The 19,250-nt window shown below is 41.9% G+C and overlaps 1 protein-coding gene across 1 annotated transcript in view; it reads left to right on the top strand.

Moving 5' to 3' along the window:
* The window catches only part of LOC117430784 (cytosolic arginine sensor for mTORC1 subunit 2), a 68,306-nt gene that overhangs the window by 30,439 nt on the left and 18,617 nt on the right, over nucleotides 1–19,250 (top strand). Inside the window, exon 3 of the mRNA XM_034051258.2 lies at nucleotides 13,360–13,553. Coding sequence (XP_033907149.1) covers nucleotides 13,360–13,553 — 194 coding nt within the window. The remainder of the gene's footprint in view (nucleotides 1–13,359; nucleotides 13,554–19,250) is intronic.

The following is a 19,250-nucleotide window of genomic DNA, read 5'->3' as shown; positions in this document are numbered from 1 at the left end:
ATCGTGCACTCATCGATTTGTGGTTTGAGATTCATTAAAAAGTATACCATACAAAGCAGATTAACAGTCTGGTCAGAAACATCAAATGTCATTATTTGGGAAATGAACCAAAACATAGAAACGCGATCACCGGTACATCCCTTTCCATGGGACTCATCTGTCTGTTTTTAACATATTCAGGTTTTCATTGCTGTGTCAGAGATGAAATAGAAACAAAGACACAGGTTTATTTGTTTTAAGTGGCATGCTGAAAGTTGAAGGTTTTTTGTGTCACATCATTACCTTACTTGCAGTGTGGAGTAGTGGTTAGGGCTCTGGACTCTTGACTGGAGGGTTGTGGGTTCAATCCCCAGTGGGGGACACTGCTGTTGTACCCTTGAGCAAGGTACTTTACCTAGATTGCTCCAGTAAAAACCCAACTGTATAAATGGGTAATTGTATGTAAAAATAATGTGATATCTGTATAATGTGAAATAATGTATAATGTGATATCTTGTTACAATTGTAAGTCGCCCTGGATAAGGGCGTCTGCTAAGAAATTAATAATAATAATAATAATACTTACAACAACATTGGCACACAGTTCATGTTCTCAGACTTAGATTATAATATTATACTAATAGTTATACTATTAATGTCACATATAACTCTGTTAAATGTTTGCACTGTTCTATTATTAAAGTACTGTTCATATGGTAACATTTGTAAGTCTTGTTCAATATACAAACATTACGTTATATCATATTTATTATATTGCTTAAAATGTGCAGAGTAATGTACTTCTGGCCCGCCTACTCCTACCTTTTTTCCAATCTGGCCCCTTTAAAAAACTAGTTGAAGAGCCCTGGAGTACACTATGTTACTTACCACTGCTGGTGGGCTGAAACAGGATTGGTGGTGCACAGTCCATAGGATTTATAGCATTTTGGTTAAGTATGATGGAGTCAAGAACAGACTGTACACATTGTTCCCAGAAGTAGTGTTAATAGAATTTCCTTTGGCATATCCTTGTGAGATATTAAACCTGAATAAACCCATAGAATAACATGGAACTGAAATCAATCATTCACACTATGGTACAGTTCACAATGCAAATATAGCCTCTTTTTAACTTCTGTTATTATATGCAGCTAGCATCTCCAAAAACGTATTGAAGTAATGGTGTACTGTATTCCTATACCCCTGGCAAGACTGTGGGACTTATATTGACAATGAAAAGTACTGAAACTTGATTGAAATCTTTAAAATCTTAAAAGGAGTTGACGTAGTTAACCTGAACCAGTACCAGTCATGCAGCACAGAAACAGGACCAGAGGACACAATTGGACATTTATACCCCGTTTACCCTAGCACGCCCGTACCGTGAGGGCTCCACGCCCTCAAGGTACGGGTGTGTTTACACTAGCAAATACCCGAGCCAAGCCGGAACCAAGCCGTGAAACTCCAGCCCTGCAACATATCTGAATCTGGCTCGGGGCCGAAGCAGGCTGTGGGCGGAGTTACTGCATTTCGTCATCACGCTCAAGCGTCATTACAAGAAAAAGTGGCAACCCCCAGGACCTCAACCGGTAAATGTGTTCTTAACTCCTTACCTTTATTCCGCAGGACACATAACAACACACATCTGACTAAAATACTAAATAAAATAATTCCCTCTCTATAATACGCATATAGTGAATCAAAAATGTAACTTTCCGTTAATTAACCATGCATAAAGCACAATGTAATCAACGCTTTATTTTTTACAAAAAAAAAAAAGATAACATTACCACTAAAGGATCATTTTAATCAGCAGTTGTTAAACAATAGCCTGGCTAAACGGCAGTCGGGAGTTCAGTTCGAAGCGACAGACAAGTAAACCAACAAAATGCGAGAAGGAGAGCGGGTCGGGCGAGGGGGAGGGGAATGGGCTCGCTCCAGGTTCGGCTGCCGGAGCGGGCTGAAGCGTCTCATCTCCCGGAGAAAGCTGCAGCTCCTCCGCAGCAAATAAAGTTAATAGATTAGGAAAGATAACCACGTTACAGACCTAATATTTATTTAGTTATAAAATTAATGCTGAATAAGGTGCCTGTGTTATAAAGTGCCAGCGCAGCTTTTCTCCAGTTCAGATACTGTATCAATAGGGAGACACAGAAACGGAAGTTACACTGATAAGTTGTTTACAGTTTGAACACCGGTACTGTATTTACTAGAGAAATATTGCACTTGTATAGAACTGGGGGACATGCTGTAGGAGCGTTGTATCCGAGGCACATTATTATGTATAACTTTAATATGGTCCCCCCCCCCACCCCCGTGCGCATTTTCAGTACTTCTCCGCAATAATAATAGTAAAAAAAATCTATGGTAAAAAAATATTTTATTAAATGAATGCTTTGTTCTATTTTTGCTGTCTGTGACATTTAATGTAATCGACTCAGCACGTTCATTATGCGTGACGTCTCTCAGCTCGGCTCGCCTTTCTCTAGTGTAAATGCAACTCAAGCTACCCGAGCCGTACCAGGCTGGCTCGACTCGGCATCGGCTCGGGTGTGCAGGTGTAATTGTAGCTTAAGTGGAGATAGACTTAGGACAGAGGGTAGGAGGCACTTCTTTACACAGAGAGTGTTGAGGGTATGGAATGGGCTATCTATCCATGTAATTGATGCTGAATCATTGGGATCCTTTTAGACCAAACTCAGCAATTTTTGGGGATCACTTGGCTATTAGGAATTTGACAAGCTTAGATGGGCACATCCTTGTTCATAAATGTTCTTGTAGTCTTATAGGTTTGAAGAGGCATAGTGTTGCAGGGGGACAGGTTGATGGTTACACTCTGGTGAACCAGCTGTTCCTAGAGAGAAGAGATGTGTGAGAGCTCTGTGAGGCCACAGGGGTGCTTACACTTAAAAAAATGCTTAAACTTGAACACATCAGGAATGTTGGTAAATTCTAAGCATTTAAAGTGAATATTCATAGGTATGAAAGTTTACTTTTGTTGTGCTTATCTTTTTTTTACACATTTCATCTTTTTTCTGCACTGGTTTCTGGTTCTTTGGAATCCCTCAGCAACAATTGCTGTGGTGGGTCTAAAACGTGAGTGGTCATTCGTGTTGGCCCCACCCTGGCCTCCAAAGTTCTGAGGCTGAATGTGTTTTCATTGCAAGAGCAAAGTATTATCGTCCTAATGTTCAAACTGCATCCAAAAACAGTGCCGTGATTCAGAGTAAGGGAAAACCTGCACACAATGATGGGAAGCTTTTTTTTGTCCGACCTATAAATATTCCCTTTAAGGTGTGGATTACATATGTGTAGGGATCCCTTTAAATTACTTCTGCAGAAAGTCTTTCATTGGTTTCTGTGCATCTGAGTGAAACTGACTGGGCACCCAACCCAGATTGGACATGCCATGTTTCTCCCCCAGTGCTCTATATTGCACTTCTCGCCCGATTAGCTGAAGGGATTTTCCACCCAATTTCCTTGTGCTGTGGTGAGGGGAAACATGTGACTCGGCTCAGCACCTGTCTGTCCCCTAAAACAAATCTGTTTTAAGTCTTTCTATCTTCTGTCTATCTGTCTTTCTTGTTTTTTCTTTTGTTTTCTCTTTTCTTTCCTTCTTTCTCTTTTTTCCTTCCTTTCTGTCATTGTTTATTCTTTCTTTTATTCTTTCTCTATCTTGCTTCTTCCTTGGTCTTTCTATTCTTTCTTTCTCGATGCATTTTGTTTCACCTTGACTTTATTTTTACAAATTGCATCTTTTCTCCACGCAGGTAATCAGAGGTTCTGTTCAAACACTAAACCTCATTCATTGACGTGAATGTGACCAAGCTTTTAGTTCTTACTTTTGCTTTTCCATAAAAGAGTGAAAGGCAAATGCATTACAGAGTACGGTTTCCTGTAGGACTACTGCAGGCTACAGTGTAATGCAGTCATACAAATCAAAGTTTACATCCAATGTTTTTTGGGGAAATGTAAAATTAATAACGTTACTTTAAAAATAATTATATACATTTTATGATGTGGGTCTCTGTGACAGAGACACAATGATTATTGGTGATAAATCCTCTCCCGACCTGTGAGGGCGCTGTGTAAAGTGAACAGAGTGCCCTGGACTGGATGGCCAGACAATTCATTCTGAGGGTTAGAAGGAAGTCGGTCATCTAGAAAGGGGGCAGAGCTACGATACACTAAATCATCAACTCGGAAGGGAAACGACGTGGCAGCCGTGGATTGGAGGAGCGGTTGCATTAGTTAACCAAGGGGTCATGATTGACGTTACAAAAGGGGGCATGCTAAGTGATCTGTTCCTTTGTATTGTTATGCCGAACCGGAAGGAAACCTGTGTTATTATCCGGAAAACACTACTTTTCACAATAAACTGTGTTTGCACTACGAGCACTAGAGCACACACTGTGGACTGGTGATTGTGTTTGTGTTATGTGTGGGGGTAAAAAGAACGGGACTGTTATTATTTCATGACCAACCCGTGGATTACAACGAAGCAATGCACGCCGCTGTTTTGCTTGTTATCATTATTATTTACTGTGTTCTGTGTCATCAGACAATTGGATTGTACAAATAAAACACCATTGCGCCTGGATTATCGTTGTCTGTATGTTCATTGATCACTGCTCCATTACCTGTACCTGCACACTTTTAACCACTTTGCCACAGTCCCATTCTCCTCTATTAGATTTTTAGCTAATGTATCAAGCAACACAAATTACTTGGATCTTTTAAGACCCAACTTGACAAAGTTCTGAGATCAATCAGCTTCTATAAACCGGACAACCTTAGATGGGCAGAATGGCCTCCTGTCTCTGTACATGTTCTTAAGTGGTGCTGTAAAGTATCTCCCAAACACCTGATGCTAATCTTTTTGATTTGGAATAGCAGCTGCTGGTCACAAGGGTAGAGCAGTTAGCTGTTAGCCCAAACAGGCAGAAACTCGAAAGGAGTGACAGGGGTGGGAGGGGGGGGATACATCAGATCTCATCTGTATCAGCTGATGTAATTTTATGGGAGACTAATGGTGTGTGATTAATGGGTTAAGAATGGTGTCACTTGTAGGCACTAAGATTAGCTGGGGCAGGGAAGGAGTTGTGTAAAATTCACGATCAGGTAATACTGACAAGCAAGGCATGTGCCAAGGAGATAGGGCTCGTGCTGTGATCCAGTGAACTAACTGGACATCAGAACACAACAGTGTCGCTAAGAAAACACAGAACATAGAGTGGCTTCTCATGTTTGAATATTCTTTCAGAATTTGATCAATACCATATTACAGTAAAATCTTTGAAGTAAATGAACCCTGATTCCCCATTCAAATGGACTATTTAAAGAGAACAACAATTAAACAGCTGAATATCTGGAGAACCGCTTATCCATTTGTCTTGAAACTTGACATTAACATTATTTGGCATAAGTTAGTGAGATCAGATTCTGGACATATATTGGGTGTCTGACTGTCCGTACATCCTTCAGTATGTCACACATTTTTGTAAATACCGTCAAATACAATCTAGCAGTGTTTATTTGAATATATTATTTTTTTTTCACAGCACCAGTTGAAATTCTTTTAGCATGATGTTACAGGAAACCATATGGAATGAAAGCTTGTCTCTGACAGACTCTATTCACCAATTTTTAGCAAAGGTTTCTTGACACCAAGCAATTGTTGTTATATAGTATATGCAATACAGTAGGCCAGATTAATGTTCTCCAGATTGTCACGCACATTCCATTTGTTACAAAACGTAACAAGAAAGGCTTGAATTATTTCAAGGTTTTTTTTTTGTTTTTTTGTTTTTTTTACCATTTTGCCACCTTCTGTTTTTATGAACCAAAATATTGACTTTTACAACAAATATTAACCAGTGCATGCACCTACCTCATAATTCCATACTAATGGCACAGTATCTGAAACTATTTGTATAAAATGAAGTTTATCTCATTACAGCCTATCCGAAACATCTATAGTAGGCAAGGAGTGTATCTTAATAATGAGCACTAGTCTAAACACCCCATTCTCAGCTCTCCAGTGCTGTCATTACCCTGCATCGTAATAATGAGCACTAGTCTAAACACCCCATTCTCAGCTCTCCAGCGCTGTCATTACCCTGCAATGTTTTAATGAGCACTAGTCTAACACCCCATTCTCAGCTCTCCAGTGCTGTCATTACCCTGCATTGTAATAATGAGCACTAGTCTAAACACCCCATTCTCAGCTCCCCAGCGCTGTCATTACCTTGCACCCCAAAGTGTACCTACCAAAATAATTTCACAAATCTTCCCTGTCATGCACTTCCATTAGCTACATAGGTCTCAAGTGTGCAGTTTTGAAAGAAACGCATTCTAGCAAACCTGTATTTTCATTTTAACGGATTAATGCATTTTACGGGTCGCTTTAAACATTTTAGTCCCTCAACTTGAATTACAACACTGCTTTCTTCTCAGTCACTAAAATCTAACCTCTAGGCCGCATTTCCTCCCTCCCAACCCCTCTGTTGAAAACAGTAGGCCACTCTGTCTCCCTCACAGTCCCTCAGTTGTAACCACCAGGTCAAATTTACTGCCAGGCAGTTTTCTGTGTGTTTGTGTGTGCAGAGTGAATCATTGCCATTACAGTCTGGTTGTCAGGTGACCTTTATTTGTCACCATGGCTACTGAAACCCTGGTGTAGTGAAACAGGTGCCGGTACATTTATCAAGCAGGAAGTTTGGTTTGCAAATAAATGGCAATACCAGACCAAAAACAATCCATGAATAATGAGATGTATGTAGCTGTGGTTCAAATTGGAGGGCCTGTCTGACAGTTTGTATCTTGACCATTCTTAATATCACTTACTGTCACTCTGCTTATTATCACCGCATTAAAATGTCCTGGACAGAATATAATGGGAGTTAATGAGGTCCTGATAATATCAGTTTGATTGTTACCACACTTAAACCACTCTGGGAAATAAAAGCAGAAGATTAGAAGGTCTACATGCAAGTTGCGGTACAGCATTGTTTCCCAATATAGCATACGCAATGTATCTTTGTTCTGTTTTTAATACATGTACAGTATAGTAAACTGTACATAAGACCATTTACATAAGAACATAAGAACATAAGAAAGTTTACAAACGAGAGGAGGCCATTCAGCCCATCTTGCTCGTTTGGTTGTTAGTAGCTTATTGATCCCAGAATCTCATCAAGCAGCTTCTTGAAGGATCCCAGGGTGTCAGCTTCAACAACATTACTGGGGAGTTGGTTCCAGACCCTCACAATTCTCTGTGGTTGACATTGTCTATACCTTTTAGGATTTTGAATGTTTGAATCAGATCGCCGCGTAGTCTTCTTTGTTCAAGACTGAATAGATTCAATTCTTTTAGCCTGTCTGCATACGACATGCCTTTTAAACATGGGATAATTCTGGTTGCTCTTCTTTGCACTCTTTCTAGAGCAGCAATATCCTTTTTGTAACGAGGTGACCAGAACTGAACACAGTATTCTAGGTGAGGTCTTACTAATGCATTGTAGAGTTTTAACATTACTTCCCTTGATTTAAATTCAACACTTCTCACAATATATCCAAGCATCTTGTTGGCCTTTTTTATAGCTTCCCCACATTGTCTAGATGAAGACATTTCTGAGTCAACATAAACTCCTAGGTCTTTTTCATAGTTCCCTTCTTCAATTTCACTATCTCCCATATGATATTTATAATGCACATTTTTATTGCCCGCATGCAATACTTTACACTTTTCTCTATTAAATTTCATTTGCCATGTGTCTGCCCAATTTTGAATGCTGTCTAGATCATTTTGAATGACCTTTGCTGCTTCAACAGTGTCTGCCACTCCTCCTATTTTTGTGTCGTCTGCAAATTTAACGAGTTTGCTTACTATATCAGAGTCTAAATCATTAATGTAGATTAGGAATAGCAGAGGATCTAATACTGATCCCTGTGGTACACCACTGGTTACCTCACTCCATTTCGAGGTTTCTCCTCTAATCAGTACTTTCTGTTTTCTACCTGTTAACCACTCCCTAATCCATGTGCATGCATTTCCTTGAATCCCTACTGCGTTCAGTATGAGAATTAATCTTTTATGCGGGACTTTGTCAAAAGCTTTCTGGAAATCTAAATAAACCATGTCGTATGCTTTGTAGTTATCCATTTTCAATGTTGCATCCTCAAAAAAGTCAAGTAGGTTAGTTAGACATGATCTCCCTTTCCTAAAACCATGCTGGCTGTCTCCCAGGATATTGTTACCATACAGGTAATTTTCCATTTTGGATCTTATTATAGTTTCCATAAGTTTACATATAATAGAAGTCAGGCTTATTGGTCTGTAGTTACCTGGTTCGGTTTTGTCTCCCTTTTTGTGGATTGGTATTACATTTGCTATTTTCCAGTCTGTTGGTACAACCCCTGTGTCAAGAGACTGTTGCATGATCGTGGTTAGCGGTTTGTAAATAACTTCTTTCATTTCTTTGAGTACTATTGGGAGGATCTCATCTGGCCCAGGGGATTTGTTTATTTTAAGAGCTCCTAGTCCCTTTAACACTTCTGCCTCTGTTATGCTAAAGTTATTTAAAACTGGATAGGAACAGGTCGACATGTCAGGCATGTTGTCCGTGTCCTCCTTTGTAAAAACCTGTGAAAAGTAATCATTTAATATATTTGCTATTTTTTTTTCTTCATCTATGATTTTGCCATTTGTGTCTCTTAGACATTTAACCTCCTCTTTGAATGTTCTCTTGCTGTTATAATATTGGAAAAACATTTTGGAATTGGTTTTAGCCCCCTTAGCAATATTGATTTCTGTCTCTCTCTTGGCCTTTCTAACTTCCTTTTTGACTTATGTTTGCAGTTCCAAGTACTCTTTCTGTGTGCTTTGTTTTTGGTCTCTTTTAAACGCTCTGTAAAGTGCCTTTTTTCGCTGAATATTTTTTTTAATTGATCTATTAAACCATTTTGGCCATTTTGTTTTAGATTTAGATTTGTCTACTTTTGGGATGTAATTGTTTTGTGCCTCTAGTACTACATTTTTAAAAGACAGACACCCTTTTTCTGTGGAAGTTTTCTCTATTTTACTCCAATCTACTTCTGTTAGTCTCTGTTTCATGTCTTCGTAGTTTGCTTTTCTAAAATTGTAAACCTTAGCTTTAGTCATTACTTTTGGGGTTTTAAAAAATATTTCAAATGAGACCATGTTGTGGTCTGAGTTTGCCAATGGCTCTCTGACCTCTGTTTTAGTTATTCTGTCTTCATTATTTGAGAAGACTAAGTCAAGGCATGCCTCCCCTCTAGTCGGTGCCTTGACAAATTGCGTTAGGAAGCAGTCATTTGTCATTTCCACCATTTCAATTTCGTCCGTCGTGCCCCCCATTGGGTTTTCCCATTTTATACAGGGGAAGTTGAAATCCCCCATTAGTATGGCTTCTCCTTTTCTACACGCATTTCGAATGTCATTGTATAACAGATTATTTTGCTCAGCGTCTGAATTTGGCGGTCTATAGCATGCTCCTATTATTATGCCCTTTGAATTTGTGTCCATTATTCTGACCCATATTGATTCTGCATTGTTTTCTTTGTCCTGATTTAACACCTGGGCTTCAAGGCTATTTCTTATGTATAGCGCTACCCCTCCGCCTCTTCTGTCCTGCCTGTCTTTCCTATACAGTGTGTACCCACTAATATTATATTCGTCTCCATCACTCTCAGACAACCAAGTTTCTGTAACACCTATCATATCGTAGTTGCTTGTTAGTGCAGTAGCTTCAAGTTCTAACATTTTGTTTCTGAGACTTCTAGCATTAAGATAAATACATTTAATAGTGGTCTTACCTGAGTTGTTGCTCTTGTTTTGATGTAGTCTCCCTTCTGTTTTTTTGTTTTCTCCCCCCTTCCTTTCTAGTTTAAATGCTTCTGTACCGCCTGAAGGATCCTTTCTCCGAGTAGATTGGTTCCCTTTCTGTTTAAGTGCAGTCCGTCCCACCTGTATAGATAGTCCTTGTTGTAGAAAGTGCTCCAATGTTCAAGAAAGGTGAAGCCTTCCTGTGTGCACCACGATTTCAGCCATGCATTTTGATTTTGTATTTCCAGCTGTCCATATGGTCCTTTGCAAGGCGTCAGCAGTATCCCAGAAAATACCACAGTTTTGGTCTTGTCTTTTAATTTCCTTCCTAGCTCTCTGAATTTGTTTTGCAGGTATCTTGGCCTGTCTCTTCCAATGTTGTTTGTACCAATGTGGACGACTACTACCGGGTCATCTCCTGTTCGTTCTAGGAGCCTGTCCACATTCTCAGTGATGTGCTTGACTGAGGCTCCTGGAAGGCAGCACACTGTTGTAGTAAGGGGGTCCAAACTGCTAACTGAACTTGCTGTGTTTCTCAGTATGGAGTCCCCAACAATCATGACCTCCCTTCTTTTTGCTGCCTGGTCAGCACTGTTTATAGGGTCCTGGGTGTTGTTTCTTTCATTCTCGTGATGTTGGTTTTGGTCATCTAAATGTTGAAGTGGCTCAAATGTGTTGGCTGTCTGGATTTCTAGTGGTTGTGTTTGACGAAGTTTCTTTCTTTCGAATGAGAGGAGGACATTCCGCCCATCTGTGCTCGTCTGGTTCCTAGTAGCTTCGTGATCTCAAACTTTGTTAATTCGGGTCTTAAAGGACCCCAGTGATTCAGCATCAACAACATGACTACCCTCACCACTCTCTGTGTGAAGAAGTGTCTCCTTCAACAACATGACTAGGAAACCCATTCCATACCCTCACCACTCTTTGTGTGAATAAGCATCTCCTTCCCTTAATTTCCAAATGTGTTCTCTGGTCCTGGTTTCTGTACTGCATTTAGGTTCAGGGTAATAATGTTAACTCCTTTTGAAGACTTCAGTCATGTTCCCCCTAATCCTTCTTTGTTCCAGGTTAAATCAGTTCCATTCTTTCAGCTTATCTTCATAGCTCATTCCTTTAGCCTTGCGGTAATCAGTTTGCTCTTTGTTGGGCTCTCTTCAAATATTGTAATCAATACAATACCTAGTTCCACAGCAAAACAAAAATGCTTTCCTATACTACTAGAGCGCTCTGCAGTGTTGAGTGGAATTCTCTTTCTTAGACTACTAGAGCGCTCTATAGTGTTGAATGGTGTTCTCTTTCCTATACTACTAGAGCGCTCTGCAGTGTTGAGAGTGGAGTTCTCTTTCCTATACTACTAGAGCGCTCTGCAGTGTTGAGAGTGGAGTTCTCTTTCCTATACTACTAGAGCGCTCTGCAGTGCTGAGAGTGGAGTTCTCTTTCCTATACTACTAGAGCTCTCTACAGTGTTGAATGGAGTTCTCTTTCCTATACTACTACAGCGCTCTGCTGTGTTGATTTGGAGTTTTCATTGCCAAGTTGGTCTTAAAGGATTCCAGTGATTCTGCCTGAACAACATAACTAGGTAACCCATTTGATACCCTCTCACCACTATGTGAAGAAGCGTCTCCTACCCTCTGTCTTAAATGTGTCTCTACTTCATTTTCAACAGAGTCCTGGAGTGCTTGTCTCTGTTACCAATGTCATCGCTTAGGTCTAAAAATTAATGTAACAGACACTATTGATTATTAATGGTTTTTGAATGCATTTACTAACTTTTATCCAATAATCACAAGTTATTGATAATATCAAATTCTGGAGCTATAGGGGGATGTCTGTCCGTACATCCACCCATCTGTATATCTCACTTACATTTTTGCATATATCTGGATTATCACTTTATTGTGTACTATTCTGTACATGATGTTGATAAATACGTTTCCCCATACTGCTAGCTCTAGTTTTGAGTTTACAGCAGTGACAGGGGGTGGATGTTACTGACAGACGTGTTTAAAGTGTGCATAAGGTGTGAAGGTTGGTAAACACTGCTGCAGAAGATGGCATGAGGTCCTGGATCTATTCCAGCGCTGTCTTCCACAGGGGGCCTGACACACTCTCTCTCTGTCAGCACTTCACAAGAGTCAGAGAGAGAATGTGTCATTGAGGTGGGGGAACTATGCATTAGCTGAAAACAAATGCTGAACAAAAAGATTCTCTCCAGTATCATGAGCAGTTCAAATATAAAGTTTGAGTGTCATTTTCTTTCTTTTCTTTTTTACTGTCCTCTTACATTTTTATGATGTTTGGAGTAAGTTACTCAAATACAGTGTGCTTCATCTTGTAATACAGTGCGCTTCATCTTGTAGTACAGTGTGCTTCATCTTGTAATACAGTGCGCTTCATCTTGTAGTACAGTGTGCTTCATCTTGTAATACAGTGTGCTTCATCTTGTAATACAGTGCGCTTCATCTTGTAATACAGTGCGCTTCATCTTGTAGTACAGTGTGCTTCATCTTGTAATACAGTGCGCTTCATCTTGTAGTACAGTGTGCTTCATCTTGTAATACAGTGCGCTTCATCTTGTAGTACAGTGTGCTTCATCTTGTAATACAGTGTGCTTCATCTTGTAATACAGTGTGCTTCATCTTGTAATACTGTGTTAAGGTGCTTTCATCTGAGCTCTAGGGCTAACAAGGTGATTCCATCAATCTTACCGTTTTGCACTTCGATTAGCTACATGGGTTTCAAACATTCCTTTTGAAACACACAGGCTAAAGAACGTTCTCATGTTTCTTGCCCTGCCTACCAGGAAGTATGCTACTGCTTTTTGGTCATTTCACCTCAGCAGTGTCCTCTGGGTCATGTTACTGGCTGAAGGCATGTCAGTCAATAGAGAGAGCAGCTGGTTGGCTAGTGACAGGAAGAATCCGGTGAAGGGACGGAGACAATTTCACCCTCAGGTGACCCAGGAAGTGAAAGACGGTCTAAAAGCATGGCTGCAAATGATTTCATAACCCAGAATAGTACCAGATATTTAAAAATAAATAGACTTGTTTGATAAAACAGATCTTTCTTTCAAAACTGAACACTTGAGACTCATAGAAATGAATGGATGTGTTCAGTTCTGAAAGGACATTGTGACTGTGGAGAAAGTCCAAGGAAGAGCAACCAAATCCCAGGGCTTACAGGAATGAGCTGTGAAGACAGGCTGAAACAACTGAATCTGTTTAGCCTAAATAACTAGGGGGGGACTTGATTAAAATCTTTAATATCTTTAAAGGAATTGACAAAACCCTAACCAATACTTAATGAGCACAGGACCCAGGAAAAGAGGGCACAGTTGGAAATGAAGTGGTTTATGGAATGGGTTACCTAGTCATGTCGTAAATGCAGAATCTTTGGGATCCTTTACAAATTGTAAAAGTTTGGAGGTCAATCAGCTGCTATGAACCAGAAGAGCATTAATGGGATGAATGGCCTCCTCTCATTCATACATTTTCTCTCTCTCTCTCTCTCTCTCTCTCTCTGTATTTCAGAGCTGCCTGTGTCCGAGTTTCTGAGTGTGGCTGAGGCAACATGGCTTGCACTGAACGTGGTCTCGGGGGGTGGGAGTTCCTCCAGCTCCCAGCCAATCGGAGTCACCAAAATTGCCAAGTCAGTTATCGCACCACTGGCTGATCACAACATCTCTGTTTTCATGCTTTCCACCTACCAGACCGACTTCATCCTGGTAAGCTGAGCACAGCACAGTCCACACCGTGACTGCAGTTATTCTGTTCCAATTGAATTTAACTCGTGAAGGGTTACAGAACCCCCTGCAGTGTTTACAGGAAACACATGACTTTACCCTTGTTGCATCCTGTGTTGTGCAAATCACAGCACTTTCTTTTCAATGTAATCCCGGTTAATGAGAATAATAATGAGAAATCCCAATGCAGAGAAATCCAGATTTTCGGAAAGGGTTTTCGGGAATGGGAAACAAAATATGCAGGCCAAATATAGAGGCCTGCTGTAGTTATTTTTACAGTTTAATTTATTACAAAAGTCTTCCATGACTATTAAACATTCAATAGTGCTACATTTAGAAATACTTAAAGAAACTTAAATTCAACGACAAACTTTCAACTTGAAGTCTTTTCAATGAAAAAGAGTTCTAGTAGTTATTGAACTTAGAGTTTCATTTAATATTTCTAAAATTATTCAAAATCTTTTCCATGCACACATAAATGTTTTACATATTGTGGGAACGTGGCTGGGTACAGCGGTGTAGGTACAAAACTCTCGAGACTTTGTTTTGCAGTTCCAACACAATTTTATTCACAAATTATACAACACAAAGCAAACAAACAAACAAAAATCACTTGACGATACTACCTACACAATTTAAGGTTGCTTCCCTGTCTGCCACAGGATAGCTAAGCTGTTTACTTGTCTCTTAAACACCAGTTCTTGTTACTCACAGGTTCTAACTCCACTCTCCAGCACTCTCTCTTGCTCTCCTTTCTGACACACTGTGGCAATGTGCCCCGCCCCTGTGTGCTTATTATGTGTTGTATGTTGCGTGCGTGTGTTAATGTTGGTGTATAGTCATTGGTACACGGGATATAAACGGGTCTGTGTTTCACGTGTATTTAAAAAGTGTAGATTTGTATTTAGGCACAAGGAGAGCACAAATCACTTCACGTGCTGGTTAAATGTAATATGTAAGCACGGGGTTGCACAGAATTAATTCACGTGCTGGGATTCAAGTGAATAATTAATTAGTAATTGAATCCCAGCACAACAGTATATATAGATGCACGTTTCTTTCAGTCGTGGTTAGGTGTTCGGTGAGTGGAGAACGGGTTTGGAGACGGAGGTAATTGTAAAAGTAAAGTAAATAGTTAAATCTGCTCACCGTGTTTTGTTCGTCTGTCTGTGCACTGTCTAGTCCATTTTGTTTGTCTATTTATTTTGGCGCAAGTGCCGTGTCCAGTGTTTTTTGTGTTTCAAACCTTTTATTTTCTGTTCTGTTATTAAATGCTGAGCGAAAGCATTCGCTCAGCTTCACCAAACCACAAATCTCTGTCTGTTTATTTCCTGCATCTGGTCTGACGCCACCCACTCCGGCCGTCTTTGTGACACGTGGTGTCATCGTGGGATAAACAGCGCCTCCAACCGTCAGACCAGGAGAGGGGGTTTTGGATTACAAAAAAAAAAAAAAAAAAAAAAAATAGTAAAGCGAGGATGGGAAGAAAGAGCTGCAGGAAGCAGCGGAAGCAGCTTGCAGCCCTCATCCTGCATGCCGGGCTGGGAGGAGGACAGCCACAACGGGGCAGTAGCCACCCCACTGCCACCGGGTTCCCCACCGTCCCGGGAAATATGGGACTGGCTGGTGCACCCCGAGGGGAACTTCGCCAGTGACCTCCCCTGGGTTATTCACGCGCTGCAGATGCGAGATGGGAAACGATGGGAGGACTGGGAGCAACAGCACAACCCGGCATCCGTTCGTGACCTCACCATGGTGGTGCTGGGGTACCTAGCTGCAGACATGGGAGGGATGCCTTCCAGTGAGCAAGAGGGAGAGGAGCAGTCGCTGCCCTCTCCAGTACCTGAGCGGGAGGAGCCTGAGCGTCCACAGCCCAAGCGGGAGGAGCCCGAACTTCCTACGCCTGAGTGGGAGGAGCCCGAACGTCCACAGCCCAAGCGGGAGGAGTCGGGGCGTCCACAGCCCAAGCGGGAGGAGTCGGGGCGTCCACAGCCCAAGCGGGAGGAGCCAGAGCGTCCACAGCCCAAGCTGGAGGAGCCCAAACTTCCTACGCCTGAGTGGGAGGAGCCCGAACGCCCACAGCCCAAAAGGGAGGAGTCGGGCGTCCACAGCCCAAAAGGGAGGAGGTCGGGGATGATGGCTGGGAGGTTTTTTTAAAGAACCTCGCGGCAGAGTTATGCCCTGGCTGTGGGGCTTATGGGCACACATTAGCCATATGCCCCACCCAGTATGAAGAGGAGGAACTAGCACCCAGACGGGGGGACCGCGAGCGTCCAGCGCCCAGACAGGGGGGCCGCGAGCGTCCAGCGCCCAGACGAGAGGACCGCGGGAATCCGAAGCCTGAGAGGCAGCTGTTCCCACCTTCACCAGCAGAGCAAGAATGCCTGCTGGTTTCCCCAGCACAACCAGCAGAGGAAGAATGCCTGCTGGTTTCCCCAGCCCAACCAGCAGAGGAAGAATGCCTGCTGGTTTCCCCAGCCCAACCAGCAGAGGAAGAATGCCTGCTGGTTTCCCCAGCACAACCAGCAGAGGAAGAATGCCTGCTGGTTTCCCCAGCACAACCAGCAGAGGAAGAATGCCTGCTGGTTTTCCCTTCAGAGGCAGAGCCGCACCAGTCCCCTGCAATAGGAGCGGAGCCGCACCAGTTCCCTGCAAGAGAGGCAGAGCAGCACCAGTCCCCTGGAAAAGGGGGAGACTACACGCTGCTCCCACCTCCATCGGCAGGAGACTACACGCTGCTCCCACCTTCACCGGCAGGAGCAGAGCAGCCGGAGCTGCCTCTGCCTCCGCCACCTACACCGGCAGGAGCAGAGGAACAGGAGCTGCCTCTGCCACTTCCAGGAGCAGAGGAGCAGGAGCTGCCTCTGCCACTTCCAGGAGCAGAGCAGCCGGAGCTGCCTCTGCCTCCGCCACCTACACCGGCAGGAGCAGAGGAGCAGGAGCTGCCTCTGCCACTTCCAGGAGCAGAGGAGCAGGAGCTGCCTCTGCCTCTGCCACTGCCAGAAGCAGAACAGCAGGAGCTGTCTCTGCTTCCCGTACCTCCACCACAGGGAGTACGGTGGCCGGAGCCCCAGAAAGGGGAGCTGTCGGCCACGAAGAAGGGGGAGGAGGTCTGGAGACCACCAACCCCAGCAGCAGTTTCGCTGCTGGAGATCGTGGGGGAGGTCCAGAGACCTGCTCCCACTGCAGCAGTTTCGCTGCCGGAGGTCGTGGGGGAGGTCCGGAGACCTGCTCCCACTGCAGCAGTTTCACTGCCGGAGGTCGTGGGGGAGGTCTGGATATAAACGGGTCTGTGTTTCACGTGTATTTAAAAAGTGTAGATTTGTATTTAGGCACAAGGAGAGCACAAATCACTTCACGTGCTGGTTAAATGTAATATGTAAGCACGGGGTTGCACAGAATTAATTAATGTGCTGGGATTCAAGTGAATAATTAATTAGTAATTGAATCCCAGCACAACAGTATATATAGATGCACGTTTCTTTCAGTCGGGGTTAGGTGTTCGGTGAGTGGACAACGGGTTTGGAGACGGAGGTAATTGTAAAAGTAAGTTAAATCTGCTCACCGTGTTTTGTTCGTCTGTCTGTGCACTGTCTAGTCCGTTTTGTTTGTCTATTTATTTTGGCGCAAGTGCCGTGTCCAGTGTTTTTTGTGTTTCAAACCTTTTATTTTCTGTTCTGTTATTAAATGCTGAGCGAAAGCATTCGCTCAGCTTCACCAAACCACAAATCTCTGTCTTTACTTCCTGCTTCTGGTCTGACGCCACCCACTCCGGCCGTCTTTGTGACACACACCCAAAATGTTTTTTTATGGTTAGTGCTTAATTGAATAACAGTCCATTTCAAATGATCCAATTACCTCATTAACACTGGAACCACTGTGGTTATACTCATACCTAAAACCACCGCTGGCAGTCATTATGACGGTTACATTCTAAACAACATCAGTATTAAAATGAAACTATCGGCTACAACTCAAAAGTTTTATTCAAACACATCATATCAAACATATGCACAGCCGAAACGCTGTATTTAAATGAACAATTAAACATAAAAGGGTTTATTTTCTAACTTACCACATATAAAGCACTACTTCAAAATATGAATCTATAATAAAATACACATTTCAAAAGAAACTAGTGTGGAAACAGGGGTAAACATAAGAAAATTTACAAACGAGAAGAGGCCATTCGGCCCATCTTGCTCGTTTGGTTGTTAGTAGCTTATTGATCCCAGAATCTCATCAAGTAGCTTCTTGAAGGATCCCAGGGTGTCGGCTTCCACAACATTACTGGGGAGTTGGTTCCAGACCCTCATATCTCTGTGTAAAAAAGTGCCTCCTATTTTCTTTTCGGAATGCCCCTTTATCTAATCTCCATTTGTGACCCCAAGTCCCCTGGGTTGATATTGTCAATACCTTTTAGGATTTTGAATGTTTGAATCAGATCGCCGCGTAGTCTTCTTTGTTCAAGACTGAATAGATTCAATTCTTTTAGCCTGTCTGCATACAACATGCATTTTAAACCAGGGATAATTCTGGTTGCTCTTCTTTGCACCCTTTCTAGAGCAGCAATATCCTTTTTGTAACGAGGTGACCAGAACTGAACACAATATTCTAGATGAGGTCTTACTAATGCATTGTAAAGTTTTAACATTACTTCCCTTGATTTAAATTCAACACTTTTCACAATATATCCAAGCATCTTGTTGGCCTTTTTTATAGCTTCCCCACATTGTCTACATGAAGACATGAAGACATTTCTGAGTCAACATAAACTCCTTTTTTTCATAGATTCCTTCTCCAATTTCAGTATCTCCCATATGATATTTATAATGCACATATTTATTGCCTGTGTGCAGTACCTTACACTTTTCTCTTAAATTTCATTTGCCATGTGTCTGCCCAGTTCTGAATGCTGTCTAGATCATTTTGAATGACCTTTGCTGCTGTAACAGTGTTTGCCACTCCTCCTATTTTTATGTCATCTGCAAATTTAACAAGTTTGCTTACTATACCAGAATCTAAATCATTAATGTAGATTAGGAATAGCAGAGGACCTAATACTGATCCCTGTGGTACACCACTGGTTACCTCGCTCCATTTTGAGGTTTCTCCTCTAATCAGTACTTTCTGTTTTATACATGTTAACCACTCCCTGTGCATGCATTTCCTTGAATCCCTACTGCGTTCAGTTTGAGAATTAATTTTTTATGCAGGACTTTGTCAAAAGCTTTCTGGAAATCTAAATAAACCATGTCATATGCTTTGCAATTATCCATTGTCGATGTTGCATCATCCAAAAAATCAAGCAGATTAGTTAGACACGGTCTCCCTTTCCTAAAACCGTGCTGACTGTCTCCCAAGTACTGTTACCATATAGGTAATTTTCCATTTTGGATCTTATTATAGTTTCCATAAGTTTACATATAATAGAAGTCAGGCTTATTGGTCTGTACTTACCTGGTCGGCTTTGTCTCCCTTTTTGTGGATCGGTATTACGTTTGCAATTCTCCAGTCTGTCGGTACAACCTCTGTCTCAAGAGACTGTTGCATGATCTTGGTTAGCGGTTTGTAAATAACTTATTTTATTTCTTTGAGTACTATTGGGAGGATCTCATCTGGTCCAGGGGATTTGTTTATTTTAAGAGCTCCTAGTCCCTTTAACACTTCTGCCTTTAA

The sequence above is a fragment of the Acipenser ruthenus genome, chromosome 26, assembly GCF_902713425.1.
Source record: "Acipenser ruthenus chromosome 26, fAciRut3.2 maternal haplotype, whole genome shotgun sequence".
Taxonomy (NCBI): domain Eukaryota; kingdom Metazoa; phylum Chordata; class Actinopteri; order Acipenseriformes; family Acipenseridae; genus Acipenser; species Acipenser ruthenus.
Note: the sequence above shows the minus strand (reverse complement) of the source record. Positions and strands in the feature narration are given on the sequence as shown.